The 17,344-nt window shown below is 38.3% G+C and overlaps 1 protein-coding gene across 4 annotated transcripts in view; it reads left to right on the forward strand.

Moving 5' to 3' along the window:
- The window catches only part of CPED1 (cadherin like and PC-esterase domain containing 1), a 143,276-nt gene extending 126,971 nt beyond the window's left edge, over positions 1-16,305 (forward strand). For 2 of the 4 annotated variants that reach the window (XM_059847179.1, XM_059847178.1), the window contains exons 19-23: positions 6,784-7,004; positions 7,266-7,367; positions 7,580-7,667; positions 9,489-9,635; positions 13,210-16,305. In XM_059847179.1, the coding sequence (XP_059703162.1) occupies positions 6,784-7,004; positions 7,266-7,367; positions 7,580-7,667; positions 9,489-9,635; positions 13,210-13,437 (786 nt within the window). In that variant the 3' untranslated portion in view covers positions 13,438-16,305. Of the gene's footprint in view, positions 1-6,783; positions 7,005-7,265; positions 7,368-7,579; positions 7,668-9,460; positions 9,636-13,209 lie in introns of all 4 variants that reach the window. The other 2 variants (XR_009486582.1, XM_059847180.1) reach the window with 2 other exon arrangements.
- Positions 16,306-17,344: the final 1,039 nt, after the last annotated feature.

A 17,344-nucleotide genomic window follows, 5' to 3' on the forward strand; every position in this document is an offset into this window, starting at 1 on the left:
GAAATTCTTTACTCTAAGGATTGTGAGGCTCTGGCAGAGGTTGTCCAGAGAAGCTGTGAATTTGCCATCCTCAGATCCTGGCTGGATGGGGTTCTGAGCAACCTGGACTACTGGAAGGTTCCCTGCACATATCAGGGGGTTGGAACTAGATGATCTTTAAGGTCCCTTCCAACCCAAACCATTCTATGATTCTGTGATCATGCTAAGACAAACAGCATAAGTCTTTGATTACATCTTTTTATTTAAATAGGAGGTGTTAATCTCTATACCATTGTCAGATTTCAACTTTGTTATCTGGAGGCTCTTTCCATGTGCTTCTCTATTAGTTTTATAAGGGAGAAAAAAAAAGATGAAAAAAAGCCTACTTATATTTCTACTTTTAATGAATGTGAAGGGAAACATGCAACTAACCAGTGCTATGCTGTGTTCCTGACTTGTGTTCAGTTCAGCAAGTGATGAATTAAGATATAAAGTGGATGGTCTTTTTGACTGAAATGCAGCATATGGAACATCAAGTGTGTCTTTAAGTGCAACATTTCTATTTTTCTCGTGTTTCATAGAACAATGGTAAAAGGCAGCAGATATATCTTGATTACTAGTTTCTTGTATTCATGTATTTATGGTCATTCAAACAGTGTACTTCTTTCCCACCTGCATCATAATTAAGCCTTCAAAAATGCTTTCTAATTTAATTTCTAACTCCAGGCTGCTTTTATTTCTTATATTAAAATTGATTTGTTTTCCAAAGCTCATCTGAGCTTTATAATCTTTCTCTGTAACCGAAATCCATTTCCCTGGCTATGAGTTCCAACTGATTTCACATCATCATTAATTGCTATTTTAGTTTGTGTGCATATAAAGTTGTTTGAAGTGAGTTGTTTCTGTGTGTTTTGGTTTAACTTGTCAGGCAGCTGAACACCACACAGCCGTTCACTCACTTGCCCACAGGGATAAGGCAGACAATCAGAAAATACACAAAACTTGTGGGTTCAGAAAAAGACAGTTTTATTAGAATGAAAGAGGAAGGGAAATAGTAATAACAATAACAATAACAAGATGATGATGATGATGATGATGATGATGATGATGATGATGATGATGATGATAAATTTGCAAAGTAATGCACAGTGTGATTTCTTAACACCCGCTGACTGATACCCATCCCAGAGCGCAGCTGCTGTCCCCCAACCAATTTCCCCCAGTTTTAATGTTTAGCATAATGCCATATGGTTTGAAATATCCCTTTGGTCAGTTGGGGTCAGCTGTCCTGGCTGTGTCCATTCCCAGCTTCTTGTGCCATCCTCCTCTCTGGCAGGGAAGAATGAGAAGCTGAAAGGTCCCTCACTCAGTGTAGGTGCTGCCCAGCAACAACAAAACCCTCAGTGCGTTACCAACATTACTCTTATTCTGAATCCAAACCACAGCACTGTACAAGCTACCAGGAAGAAAATTAATTCTATCCCACCCAAAACCAGGACATTTGGTTTCATGAAAACATAAGACCACCTGTAGAAAAACAATAACACTCAAGCTGATGGAGACATGAGAAAATATGTACATGCACAGAAACAGTTTAATGAGGCCTTTTTTTGCTTTATGGTGTGTTAGCAAGAATAGTCAGTCATATGTTTGTATTTCATACATAGTAAACAGGAAAATGTTGGAGTGCTGAGGTTAAGGTTGTTCTGGCTGAGTAGATTTTCTTTCAGTCCACTTTTAATGTCAGCAGTGTTTTTTCTCTTCCACTTAGAGGTAACGAGATGCTAGCTGTGTCTTTCTTAGGGAACTCCATATACATGTCCTAATTGAATCAAATAAATTGTTCATCATAATAAAATATTAAACATCATATTAAAATATTATATCTGTATTATGTTGACTCAACAAAATTCTCTGTAGCTGTGATTAATGACTTTTTACTGTTAGACATATACAAATGTATTAAGATAATGCTTTGATTTTTGTACAAATTTGATTTTGTACTTTTAAAAAAGGGCTCTAACAGGTTATTATTTATCCAATTAGCAGTATATAGAAAGTTGGTCTCAGTAGCAGGAGGGATATACATTTTGCTTATCATTGAGAAATACTAACCAGAGTTTAGTCTTATAATAAAATACCATTGAGTCATGTGTAATTAAGAACAGGAAATATGAAAAGGCAATATTTGCTGAAGTACTTAAAATTCAGCTGTTAAAATAGGAATTTTAACTTATGATTTCTTAATAATATTTTAGAGTTAAGTAGTGTTTTGAACCTACAGGTGTTTAAATTTCCCAAGTGTGGTTAATTTTTAATGATAGGTCTGGTTAAGAAGTGAATTCCACTATGCTTACACAATCTTTCAAAGCCTTTAAGCTATAATGGAATTTTTCACACAAAATATTTGCAACAGTGAAAACAGAAGACAGTGAAAACATCTGTCTGTGTGGAAGTGTTGTTCTTTGTATGATAAAATGATAACCTTATGTTTGATCATTTAGTCATTCTGCAGACAACTGCCCCATCAACTTGAACACTACATTACTAAGTCTTGTGCCTGACTTGTAAAAAAAGAGAGAGATGGCTTACTCTACACACCTAAGCCATCACGTTCCTCATTATTATCATAGAGATAAATACAGAATCATCCCTGGAGCCTTTTGTTCAAAACATATTGAATACTAAATGGCACGTGTAACTACAATGAGATCATCTAACTGTATAGAAATAAATGTAGTTTTAGTTACCATACATTCAATTACAATAACAAATTATTTTAATTCATCAGAAGTCTTGGGTTAGTTGAAGGACATAGGTTTTCTTCCTCAGGCTAAACACCACTTATTGTAGCCTTTGAGTCCTCCAAGCATTTGCTAAAAATGAAGCTGACTTGCAAAAGGTGGACTTTGAAAGATGCTTTCTGATGGCCTGCATACCATAACAAAATGTATTTGGCCAGCTTTGAAAAAGGGCAGTTTGAAAAGAGGGTAGGATTACCTACAGATTTCCTCTTTGTCCACTCTGATTTTTTTTTTTTCCTTTTGAGAAGAATAAAAAGAAGAATTTGGGGTGTTTTTTTTTTTTCCAGGATTTACACATCTCACATCATGGTTGAACCAATGGTTAGAAGCAGATTGTTGGATGCAGACCAAATCTTAATGAATGGATGCAGTGTGTATGCAGATGTGCTGGTGATGTGCTAAGCATCCACCAGCCCGGGGTGCATCAAATTACAAGAAATCCACATCTATCTTTCTATCTGAGATCTTATTTAGACTTATGAAAGAGCATTCCCTTCAAAATCCCAGCACACAGTCTCCAGAGGATGACTGTAGACTTCAGAGCTCTATCTCAGAGCTGGAGGGTAGGGACCGTAGGTTTCACTTACTGCAGTCCTAGTTTTCATACCTTTCAAAAAAATTGTGATTTCACTGTGGAAGACAGTTAAACAAATTTACCTGATGCCAGTGATACAGTCCTGATATGGCTCATACCTACTTGAACAATCAAAGACTTAATGACTGTAAGCTAATCTGGTTACTGTAATTGACTGACATCTTTCAGGACGACCTACCCTTTTGATCTGTCTTTCTGTACAACTACAAGTCCATTTTGGCTCGTTTCTTTCTTTCCCACTTGCAGCAGGCCTTGACTATTCTCTTAGCAGACCTGTTTCTAAAAGTCTGTGTTAATTTCCCTAGTGGTACAACCTGTATTCTTACCCAGTGTGATATTGCTGTCTTTCTCATTCGTGATTTGGAAATCGGCTGAGTGCAGTCTCATCAGTCTTGTGATGGTATTTGAAGAAGTATGTCAGGGCCTTAACAGTTGTCGTTTCATCTAGTTACACTAACTGCTCTAAAGGAATCTGCTCTGACTCCTGTCACCTATTTCACATTCTCAGAACACCAGGACAACAGCAATAGTAATATGCTGTAGCTCACCTGATATTTTCATATGGTGCCCAGCATCACGACATTTCCAGACAAGAGCTGCCCCTTTAAGACATGATCATAACTAACTTTTTTCTTCTGCTAGGGGTTTCCTAAATGACTGCACATAGTGCCCTTCCATCTACAGACCTGGCCAGAAAGGTAGTCAGGGCACTTCAAAATTCATTCATGGGGCCATTGTTTGTACCTATGTAGGTATAAGAAAATTGCAAAGCCCTAAAATGCTAAATCATGTAATAGTGTGGATTGGGATGTGTGTATGTGTTTTGCTCCAATTTTGACATAACAAAAAAAAAAAAAAAAAAAAAGGGAAAGAGATCTTAATCTTTGGTTCTCTGAAGTTTTTGAGTCTTAGGAAATGTTTGGCATGACTCTTCACACCTCACAGGCTAGTGAATGCACAGTGTTGGCAAAAAAGACATCTGTGCATCCTGTTCATTGACACTGCCCATGGTTCTTTTCTTCTTTTTTTTTTTTTTTCCCCATGGAAGTTGTCCTGCTATTTTAAATCAGTAGTAGGTGAGATTAGATCAGATATGGTTAGGAGAAAACAGTGATGAGAATTCTAGTCACACTACAATGACGTAAAAACGCCCCGTCTAACAATTTTGTGTAATTAATAGCTGAATATGCTTCTTTGCAATTCCCATGTGCTGTGATAACAAAATGCTGTCAAATGACACTAGAAGTAGAAGGAAAACAGTCTTGTATGTTCTACCAACTGCTGTATGTAGTAACTTGGTAGGGCCTGTTTGTTATTCTGCTAATGATGTGTTGGGTTTTTACAGAAATGTTCTCACCCACATTACAAGCTCATGATGTCCTTGCCTGCAAATATCTGAGAACTACTGTTTAAATAGATATGCATCAAGATACTCCAGTGATGGGCTTATGAAATGGAGATTAAATTGTCATGGATATAGACAGGCTGGAGAATCAAGAGATTTTGCAACCTAAAAGAATTGTTGCTTAAAACCTCAAGTTAACCTACTTTAGAATTAGGACATATTTTAAGCATGGACTGTCTTTCTAATTGTAAATAATTTTATGCATGTATGTGTCTGTCAGAGAGGGAAAGAGGATATCCAACCAGTACTTCCATGGTTCCAGGGATCCTTGACTTCTGTGAGTCATGTTGTGCTTGATTTAAAGATGTTTCTTCTGACACGATGTGAAAAGCTGGAGATCCCCTTGTGTGTGAGAGAAATGCTTGTGCAATATAAACGTGAACAGCAGCTGTTTAAGAATTTCCTCTATGAAGAGGCTTTGAGAGGTCCAGGACAGGACTTAAAAGAGCCTCTATGAGCTCAGTGCTAGTTTTAATTTGTTTGCTACCACACATAATTTATCAAGGGCTTCTCTGCAGCCCACAAATGGGCACGGCATGGGAAGTTGAAGGCATTGTCCTGCCCATTCTTGGCCCTAACATCAGATGAGGGTAGGCTCATCTGAAATTCCTTCTCTTCTGTAGGAAGTATCATTGGTACACTGTTGTTCCTTATTTTTAATCACAATAGGTTAATAGTGGGAAGTGGAATCAGTTTTCAAAACTGTGACATTCCTGAAGGGAATAGATAAATAGATGTGTTAGATGAGTACCCCATAAAATCTCTGAAAAAAACTTTGGAAATATATCCTTAAACATGGTATCCTGTGTAGTCTCAATTTTATTTGCATAATCATATACTCAAGGTGGAAGTGGTAAAACATCAAACTCCAAATCAAATTAAGAAATGAAACAACAAAATCCCAACTTGCAGGATGCCAACTATCTGAGTGCCAGAGCTGAGTACTTCTGTGCAGAGAACAGGGCTATTACTGTGTGATGGCTCTGTGGGGTTTCTTAATCCCAGTTTTACATGTTTGCTCCTCATTGTGGATTTCTGGCTGAGCTGATTGGGGTAATTGATTCTGCACACAGTTTCATTGGCAAACCACGGTGAACCTGGTTCTCCTACTCTTTGGGCTTGTGTTCTATTTCTTACTTCATCAGAAGGAAATGCTAGTCCTATCCACTCAAAATAGGGCAATAGCATTAAAAAAAATTACCACAACACTTTAGGTTCTCTGGTCTCCCCATACAGAGGTGTTTGTTTTTTCAGAGAATCTACAGAATGAGTAGGAGCAAACGCAAATTTGACTTTATTCATTTTCAAGTTTAGGGTATAGCAGAGACTGCTATACTTAACATACTTCTGTCATCCTGGCAGGATTTCTAACTCCGTTCAGGCCATGATGCTTTCTGGTGGTCACATCACACATGACAGGACTCTATTGAGATTATCCTCCACCCAAATAACTCCCTTTTCTTTCCCCTTTGAACCTGCAGAAAGAACATCTCTTTACAAACAAGGCAGCAGCTGCATCCTTCATGGGGTGTGGGGGTGTGTGTGTGCTGGTTTGGTGCAAATTCTAATGAATGCCATTTATAGAAGACCAATTCTCACTGTGCAGGAGCAAACCACATGAAAAACTGTAGGGAAGAAAATCAGGAAACTGCAAGCAATCATGAGAGCAATTGTGTACTAGCAATTAGAAGTAAATATAAACTTAAGCAAAAGAAATTATCACCAAGGATGAAAGATGCAGGGCTAATTTTGCAGCTATAGCCATCTGTAACCTGTACTTTTTGTATTTAATATACTTAATTCAGCTTTTTAATAATCAAATCACACAGATTTTGCTAAAGGACAAATTTAATATTGAGATGCCAGGGTACTGGCTGTTCGCAAAGATATTTCTGGAAAATTATAAGAAGCATTTAAAAGCCTCCCAACTAGCTGTATTCTTTTCTTAGCTTTTGGTTCCTGGGTTGTACAACTTCTAAATCATGCCTTTCCATCTGAAGATTCTTTTTATAGGTGACTCAACTAACAGAGGGATGATGTATTATCTAATTGAAAGAGTGAATAAGACTCTTCAGGAATGGCAGAAGACTCATGATGTTAAATGTTATCACAATATCAATGAGGGGAAAACATTTATCAGTTACTCCTATTACCCCCAGTTCTGGATGAATGCAAACCAGAGACCGACTTTTGAAAAAGCACTGGAACAGCTGCTGCAGAGGTACTGCACAAACTCTGTATCTCCCTTGTTTGCATTATTGCTCTATTCACAAATGTGTTTAACACGTTTTACAATTAAAGTCAGTAAACAATAAAACATAAGGTGCACAGATCATACTGTGTGGTTAAAAAATAGCTGAAAATTACATCAGGCCTCTGATCAGGGTGCCAGATACAGTTCAGTGAAATGCAAAGCAATGTAGTTAAAATGTTTGCCATCTGTTTAAAGCAACATGTGATGTTTTTCTTTTCTGGGTTTCAGATCACGTCCCCTGGAGAACACAGACCAGACCGTATTAATTGTAGGTGGTGTTCAGTGGCTTAATTCCAATCACCTGCAAATCATCCAAAAGGTGTTGAGCAGGTAATGCTATGTACTTGGTGTTATTCCAATTTTTCATACGGTAGATTATGAGAAACGACAAAAAAATTTAAATACACACTTTTCATTTGTTTTTTTCATAGGCATGTATTGAAGTGACTTTGAAAAAAATAAAACATGCATTGTCTTTTGATGTGTCTCTTAAGTAAAAAGTGTGTCCTTGGTTGTTTTTGTTTTTTTAATTTGCAAAACAGGGAAAATCTATCAAATATCCTGGTAATTGTCAAATCCATAGGGATGGGCTTTCACCTTCCAGTGGATGGAATCCATTCTCTGTCACAGGTAAGCTACAGTATATTTTGAGTGCATTTTCATGGAAGACTTGTCATTTCATCATTAATTTTGCTGTCTGCTCAAAATGTGCTATGTCTGCTGAGCACATTTTAAGTGGATCAAAGGAAGATTAATGTTTGTATTTGCTCATACTGCTTGATAGGGATTCAAACCAATTTTCTTATTTTATGCAATCAGAGAGCCATTTGAGATTCCATGCATGATCAGCTGTCCCAAGAACCAGAAGAAGCTCCAATATGAATCCTGCTGCCAAAATTGAGAAATCGTTCTGGGGATAAGCAGACTGCTCCTCATATACATTGCACACAGGCCCTCCTCAGGCTTCCTCCATGGTTACTGCTGCATCCAATTCACTTGTCTGGCTTGCACAACTCAATAAATCTATCTTAACCCACCTGTGAAGCCAGAACATTACAGAGCAGCAGGAATGTACCAGTGAATCCAGCCTGTTATTTGCATGTTAATGAGATGTTACAGTCAGTTTAAATCATATCCAAGACTCTCAGAGTAACAAATGTGCTCATTTCAATGCACTATGCAACTCACTGAATTCACTATTTTTAATTACAATTTGGACAGTGATTCTCTATTGAACACACAAAAAATGCATGGATGAGAAGCTCTAGAAGGCAGAACGGAGTAAATGATGCCTACCAGTGCTGTGTGTCATGCTCCAGCTATTCCCAGGTGTTGAAAAGAGAAAATTACTGCCTTTTACAGATTCCACTCAGCAGTCCTTGAGCACTGGGGACTAGTGCCCACGTCTTTTTGCAACCATAACACATTGCTGTATTCAGCGTGTGACTTCCTGCTATTCTCACTTCTCTTTGCTACAGATGCCGCCCTGTCTGATTTTGCCCACTCTTTCTGTCTAAGTTAGTACTGCCTATCTGCCTTGTGTCTACTGAATGTCTTCTTGTTGATTCAAACAATTTTCCTAACTTATCTGGAGGACCTAAATAGAATAAAGTGAGGAAATTATTGTCGTCAACATTTTCATAGCTCCTGTTATAGTTTCCAGCAAAGTTCAATCCTAGGATGAAGAGCTTCAATCCAGGGTATGTGAGGCAAGGATAGAGTATTAAAGACTTCCTAAGAATTTTTATTCTTTATTAAATTTGCAAAACTCCAGAAATCAGCTACAGGTTATAACCAACATTATTTTCTCCTTCGATATTGGAATCATATGCCAAATTACCCATGTGGTTTGTATGCTCAAGGCTTCAGGATTCCCCCAGCTACTCTCAAAGGCCTTTTGTCTGCTGTGTCAAATCCACTGCCTTGCCAACTTTATGGTTAACTTTTTTTTCTATTCTTGGCTTCCTGAAGTATATTCAGAAATAATAATCTGTTATTCAGTATAACCATATTTCAGATACCTATGACCCTATAGTCCCTTCTAAGCAACTGCCTCAATGCATTTGATTTGAAGCTGAATTTTTCTTTAAAGGAGCATTTTCACCATTTGTTACAGACAAACTTTATAATTGGAATTTTTTTTCTGAACTACACCTCATATTAGTGAAGTACATGTTAAAAACCATTACCCAAGATTTATATTTTAAACAATCATGAAATCTTCCAATACAAGAAGCTGCACATCTACTGAAAAGTAATTTTAATTTCTGAAAAAACCCTACATCAGTCTTGGACTAGCAGCCTTGTTCGAGGGTGAATTTATAGTAATTCATGTCTGTAGTATAATGTAATTGCTTATTCAAAATGCAGTTTTGCTATTTTTTTCCATGACATAATAACCTTTAAACAATCCTTCTGACAAGACATTGCAACATTTTATCTGGAATGCAGGCAGAAGTGCAAAACTTGTGGAATGAAAACTTGATTATTCTGGATACAGCAAAAAATTTGGGCTATGAAGTGGTTGACACCTTTGTCATCACCATGGGACGTTACAAAGAATTCCTGCAAGGGAAGTGTGGCTGCCATTTCCATGAGGTAATAGCTTACACTTGTATCATTCCAGGTATTAAAGATATTTTAACTGTTGGATCTTAGAAACACGAAAGTACATGGTGGGGTCAGTGTCTGTCACTCAAAGTTAGGCCTGAATGCAAATCGTGGGGAAAGCAGTTTGTATGGTGGCACTTGTCCATCACTGCTCCAAGTGCTAGGCCACCCAAGGACATGCTGAACTGCTGGAGCAGTGAAATAAAAATGAACAAACATACCCTTCTGCAAAGGTAACTCATACAAAAGGATGTTGCACAGTTTCCTGGTTCTTGTATTATTTGTTATGTGTTACACATCTCTGCTGCTTCTGCATGGACTCAGTTTCTCTTTTTACTCAGTCTCATGGGTTTTTGACCAATGCATTCCTAACTGAACAGCTCAGCACACTCACATCAAACCATAAGTACAACTAAAATGGAGCTTTAAATTGAAGAACCAATCTTGTTGCTATATATCTCTTTTCCTATGTCTGAGAAAAAATAATCTGGAATAGTTACAGTGATCCACTGGGCAAACAGAAGTGTAGGGCTGATCTCTCTCCCTCACACTGGTAGTCCTGCTTTTTTGACTGACGTCTATAGAATTTTTTTGGGAGGGTTATCAGACTCACGTGAGCTCATGTGCCACATATCAACCACACAGCTGGTTTGCACCTCAGGCTCCAAGGCAGCTCACATGTTTTCAGGCCAGTGCCATGGCCTCTGTCCTGCTTTGGGGCCAGCATCAGCAGGTGTGGTTAGTTAACCAGTTCTCTAATCCACTCTGCTCCATACTTGAGAGGCACAGACATAGCTCAGTCCAAATGAAGCTGGAAAAGAGGGAGTAAGTCACAGAGTAGATATTTATGTGATTGATAAATAGTCCCGTGGAGCAAATGCTTCCCTCCTTTTTACCCAGATTGTTGTATTGACCCTTTTTTATCTAGAGCCCAGATGCTGATGTTTTTGTGGGTCATTGCTGATGTTTGCCATTTCCACAGATCTTGTGAACGAAACAGAGAGCTTCAAAATTAAATATTTCCAATGCTTTGTGTGGAACTCTGTGGAGAAAACAGCAGGGCGTGATCAGTCATCAGCATTTTTCATGTACTGCTCCATCATTTTGTATGAGCTCATGTGCAGATTTGGTCTTGCTTCTCTGCTGAAGGAATCTCAACAGAGTATGTGTTTCTGGGGAGGATCAGGAGAGAATTTGGCTCACAGAGCTGTTGTTAATGAGGCTTGAGAGGTCATTGTGCCTGAAAGAGCCATAGATATGCCCAATAGAATCCATCATGCACCAAATACCAGATTTGATCCTTGAGGAAAGCAAAAATAAAGTTCTTGAAATCTTTTGATACTTCTTTAGTTTTTATAGTTTTGTCATCAACTTATTTCTGCATCCTGGCAAGTGGAGTTTCATTAGGTGCTGAAGCAGTTTGCACAAGGAAAATGACATTTTGCCCCCAAGAACAGAGCCAAGAACACTGTGTGAAACCCCAGCGCTTTCCGTGTTTTCTGAAACCAGATGAGATAGATTAAATCTCATGCTTTGTACTTTCACTTTCTTTCTCTTAAAAACTGACATTCCTAAAGTATCAGAGGATGGCACTCCTGTGTAAATGACATCTGAGCTAAAGCATGGCTGTGCAGGAATGGAGGACTGTCCATTCTGTGCAGTCAGAAAACAAGAACTGAAATGCCTTCAGCCGTTCTCATATCGCTCCCACTCACTGGCTAAGAGAAAGCTATTTCCTCTGAATGGCCTGAAGAATTGAGTTCCCACCAACCCATTTCAGAGGGTCTCAGGTGACCCTGATAGCATAGAAATCTTCATCACTGCAGACTCTGCAATCTTTGCTCAGATTTCTTAGGGAGCTGGATTTTCAAAGGGATTATACTGAGCTGGGACAAAATATCTTGCATATCCCCAACAAAATTCTAGTTCTATGCACACATGAGAACTTGATTTTTATCTACCTCATTCTTTGAAAATGCTTATGGACATTGGTCAGCACTATACAAATATTACAGAAGCTATTTTTAAATTCAGATTGATTTCCTATTTTAATGGCAGTGAAATAATAATCACTACACAGAAATTAGCAACCTTGGGATTTTTGTATCTTTATAAGTGGCTGGCTGCTGGTGGCTGGGTGAACATTAGATTGCATTCCTGGGAGATTATGCCTAACAGGAATGCAGTTTGGGTGATTGGTTCAAGGTGGCATCATTTTGAAATAATTGTAAGATCTAAGGCACTAATTTAGAAAAATGAACCTACAGTAATTGCATGAAGATAAATAATAGCCCTTGGCTTAGCTGTATGAAATTGATCAGAGGATATATTAATTTTCTACATGGATAATTCCTGGTCTGTTTTCAGTTCTGCCAGTTCCCTCAAAGTCTCTCTGCTCAGTCTTTCAAGCCTTTGCACATGTTATTTCTTCACTCACACCTAATTTTGTATGATTTATTTAATTTATTATGAGCTTCACTGCATATGAGTGTTGCTTCTGATTGTTCAGTGACAGTAAATATACATTATATTTTTAAAAGCTAACATGCTTCTGCATAAATATGTGCATTAATAAATGAATTTTGCATTTCCAAGTGTCTGCTGTGATTGACACAGCAGGAAAACTGATAGGCATCAGAGTTATTAAGCATACATAACAACATACATATACTATTTTAAAAATCAGTTGACCACCTTTTATGCATTCTCTGGGTTTGCCACTGCCTGGGCTGAGGTCCTGCATATGTGCAAAGTTCTAAAGCTCTGTCTCTCTCAAAGCTGCTTCGTTATTCAGCAGTGACTGAGTATTCACTGAGACAAGACCTCCAGCATTTCGCTGGAGATCAGCCCCCAGTCGTTAAACTCCTGACAGCCATACCTTTCACTTTCTCACTTGTTAGTCCCATGAACACGGTTTTATTCCATACAAGTTGAACACAATAATCCCAGAGCTTTACACATATTTCAGGGGCCAAGGTGAAGCATTCTTCAACACTAAGTTACTGAATCATGTTGTGGTTCTGTCCATGTGGTGTCCTGGGGAGAGGGATGTAAATTGCTCCAAAACTCCTTTCTTGAAGAAACACAAGGGTTTTTGTCTTAATGTGAGGCTGTGCCAGGTTTGCATCAGGATGTCACAATGAGGCATTCTCACTGAGCTCAAACCTGAGACACGTTATATGTACCTCAAGTGCTTGGTATCAGATTTAAAGATTTAAACCTTTCTGCAATTTGGAGCAGTCATGAGTTTTGTTTTAGGTAAATTGTCTCTGATGAAGGCAACAGAGTGTAATACACAAAGGCATTACAAAGTCAAATGACTGAGTATTATGGGCCTGTGAATGTAGATTTCAAAAATTAAGATCTTGCTCTTTAGTTAGTTTGCAACATAACAAGTTGGCCATTAAAATAATGTTTATGAGCAACTTGCCCCTCAAAGTAAGAGTATCAGGACCTGCTTCTGCTTCATGGACAACTGCCTCAGCATTTCTGTGCACACAGCTGTGTGTCTGTCTTTCTAGGTGCAGGCAGAAAGCACTCACATATGTCATTTCTTCTGCAGGTGGTGAAATCCAATCCCTCTGAAGACGGGCCACACATAACAATGACGTTATCGAGGCACTATACGCTGGGGAAATATTTCGACAGTCAAAGCAAACCATCACAACTGCAGGACTATGCAACAAATTCTCAGTCCCCCTATCATGTCCGAGGTCCAATAAATCAAGTTTATTCTGAAATCCTTCTCAGCAGGCTCTGTGCAAGTAAGAGGGAGTTTGTCAGCACATAGCATCTCTTGGATGTAGCACCAAGACTAGAGAAGTGCCACTGCCTGAGGGACAATTGAAGGACTGAGGTGGATTAAGATATGCTTCCTTGACTGACTGCATACACACAAAGAGAGTTTGGGACAAGTGGTATTTTCCCAAAAACCTTATGAATTAAGATATGTCCTGGTGACTTTGTTGTGTGAAAGTGGAAGACGGAGGGTTGCAAAGGAGAGAAGAGGGGAAGTTACTTGAACTGTTGCCAAAGACTAGAACAGCTGTAGTTCAAGCAAGTGTGTATTATTGATAGCAAAAAGAGATCTATATATTCACTTGAACATTTGGAAAGGGCTGTTTTAGGTCTTCAGCACTATCTAGTTTTCTATTTATAGAGACACTGTAATATTTGAATGTATTTAGAAACTGACTACATTCCATTTGAAAGAGTTTTATTTTATGTGGACAGGTTTCCCTTCCATATTAAACCTTTTCTGTTGAGACACTTGGTTTATAGAATCTGAAAATGTCAATTTGCATTTTACTGGTGATGCTGAGTTTTGAACTCTAGTGTTTTTAGTGAAAACACATCTCTTCTTTGTATTTTAGGTGGAACAGATATGTATTCTATTTTTTTGCATGTTCTGAAGCTAATAGGGAGATAGATTACCTGTACTTGAGGTTGATTGAAACTGTCTCAAGGTAACATGTAAATACAGTGAATTTGTTAACATTAATTTATTTATGGTCCCAGTTTAGGAGAGTGTCCATATGCAGGAAGAATGCTTAGATAAGTGCTTCAGTGTCTACCCTGGCCTGTAAGCCAATCAAGTATTCTTCCTGCACAGAAATGCCATTTCTTTATTGATTTTTTATAAAATACTTGCCAATGTGTGAAGCCAGTACCACAAACATAACAAAAATCCCCCTTGCAAGCACACATAAGATTTTCAGGATCTGGTAATTTATCAGTCATAGGCAGTGTGTGATGTGATGGCAGCAGAATATACTGCCAGCATCGCTTGCTTGGCAGGGACAGCCAGTTTCAGTTCAGACCTTCTCTGAGCTGCAGTTTCATGCTGTAGCCCAGCTACATCCCCAGTGCTTGCAGACCTTCTGTGGGTGACACCCCAGGGAGAAGATGTGTGTGTCCCCCCCAGAGTGCTGGCAGCCCACTCATTCACAGCTGTGGTACCCAATGGGAAACCATGCACAGCCCAGGATTAGCAGCTGGGTGGCAGGTTAGTGGCAACCCACAGGACTGCTGTCCCTAAAAATTATCCAGTTATGGATTTTTATTCATCCAGTCACACAGCAGGCAGTCAACCACCATGCATTAGAGAAGGGTGTTTTAACCACCAGGTAGGTGCAAGTCTAACAAAGGATCTGCTGAGTTCTGTGTCATGCTTCCCTGTCACAATTTTACATATAATCCTCCACTAGCATCTTCTTTGGGAAAGGAAGCCACAAACAATGTTGGGGAATAAACGAATTATAGCAAGGAACTACTCATCATCTTATTTGCCTTAGTAGCACACAGGGGCGCTGCCCTGTACAGAAGCAGGGCTAGCAATTCATGACACAACATTTAGTATTTGCCTAAGATCCTGTATCCATCCACAGTTTGTGTGCCCAGCTGTAGTTTTGTGAATTTGTGCTTCTTCAGGTAAGATATGTAAAGTTATAATAGGAAGTTGTCATGCAATATGCAGTTTGGCCTCCTAGGTGATAGAGAATATCCTCCAAACCAGGATCTGGCATACCTAATTTAAAACACCTTTCACTATAGTTAAAAAGCTCCTAAATTAGATAATGCCAAAATAAGTGAAATTGTGTGATTATATCTGTTTCTGTATAATATGCTGCTGATTGTGTACAGCAAACATCCCCAAATTTCAATGTCAGGTTTTCCCTGGCATGGAGATCTACATGAAAGATGGGTCAGGAGCTGTGCATAAATACTGAAAATATCAACATTTGGTTTTGAGCAATATGATTATCTAAAGAACATAACCGTATACAAATGATATAATATATTCTCTTGGGTGTGGAAATACAGAGCTGCACAACCTAAAAGCTGAAGGATAGAATATCGTCATTAATATTAGTAGATGCAAAATGCAGCCAGATGTCTTTGGCATTAAGATGATCGATGATAGGTATATTACAGTTCTGCTTCTGATAAGATTTTTTTGTAGCTCATTTAAATCCACATGCTGTTACTGTTATTGTTCTGTACACAAATGTTTTTAAGCCATTAACTGGGCTTTTAAGGTTTTTTTCTTTTTTAGCTAAAACCTATTGCTGAAGCATCAGCTTAGTGATGAAAAGAAAAGAGCTGACTTTGTTATACTCTAGTGGATATCGGTGAATGTGCAATTCATCAGTTCTGGTTTCACCACAAAATGGTTTACATGTGCTGTACACCCAGATGTCTTAATGTTTTCCAAATCTTGCTATTTTTCAAATGTATTAAGTGTATATTTTCCTGTGTGCTTTCTATTTTTTACATGTCTATGTACATTAATGTGTCTGTACAAAGCCATTGATACAATTTGCAAATTGATCTTTATTTAAACGAGTTCTTTGAATAAGCTGTTTCCAACACTATGTATGATTCACATAGTCTTAGGAATAAACAAAGGATACTAAGCTACATTTGTGTTATTTAACTTTAAAATATATCTAGTATCTCTATGTATGTGAAAGATGAGAGTTGAGATTCACATGCAAGGATTGCTTGCTCATACGCACTAAAATTTATGGATTAAGACAATAAAAGGATTACTGTGTTTGAATTCCAGTGAGAGCCCATGTTGCTATCTACAGTTTACTCTAGAATTTTTATATCTCTTGTCACATTTTGCCTGAATAAACATGAAAGTGTTCCTATAGTCCATATCTCTACCTTAGTCCCGTTACTTGCCATTAAAATAGCAAAGGACCTAGTAGTCAGATTGCATTCCACCTCCTAATACAGGCATGAATGGCCCTGCAATCAGTGGTAGGATTGAAATATTTAGGCTGGGGAACAAGAACTCTGAGAAGTGGGGTTTCCTGCTCAGTGTCTGCCCAGCAGCAGGCGGAGCTTAGAACAGAACTAGGACATACTTAAAGCTGCAGGCAGAGTAAGAATGTAACTGTGTTGCAAAAGAAATACTCTGATATTCAAAGGAGTAGTCTCAGTTATTGTATGCCTTTAGCTGAAGCTGGAACATGATTTACCAGTGTCCAGTGAGTTACAACTCCTCACCTCTCATCTAACTCCATAGATGTTTAACAGTGAATTGGGTTAGAGCAGGGTACCTGGCCACTGTGATCAAGTCCATCTTAATAAATATCTTTGGATTAACTGACTGACTTTGGAATAAAAAATGTTTCCCTTTTTGTAGGGAAATGCCTTGACAAGTCCTCTCTGTCATCAGAGTTGCCAGATTGCAGGGTGCTGAAAGAATGGACTGCAAATAAAACATTTAACATTAGTCTTGGTATTCATTTGAAAATTATAATCTTTAGAATAATCTCTTTCACACTGTTAAATACAAGGCCTTTCTTTTTCTCTTCTGTGACACATTAAAGGGACATCAAAGTAAGTTTATTATTTGCTTAGTGGGTGGGGTAGCAAGGCATCAAATTACCTCAAGGTTGAAATAACCACTAATAGTTACGATTCTGTTGCTATGTTGAGCCAAAGAGAATGCTTTGAAGATGCAGATATGTATGATATTAAGTTGACTGCAGTCCAGGGATCTTCAGATTACTCTTTTAGAGTAAAGCAATTTTTAGAGGTGTAGTGAACTATTTGGCACAGACCCAAACTGCTAAACAAGTCTCTGTAGGGTCACACGAAAAATACGGTCTTACCTTCTTGTTTGCCTGCTAGCTTTACATCTGGCTTGTCTTACCTCACTGACTATCTGCACCTGCTCTACT

Source organism: Haemorhous mexicanus, chromosome 5, assembly GCF_027477595.1.
Source record: "Haemorhous mexicanus isolate bHaeMex1 chromosome 5, bHaeMex1.pri, whole genome shotgun sequence".
Taxonomy (NCBI): Eukaryota; Metazoa; Chordata; class Aves; order Passeriformes; family Fringillidae; genus Haemorhous; species Haemorhous mexicanus.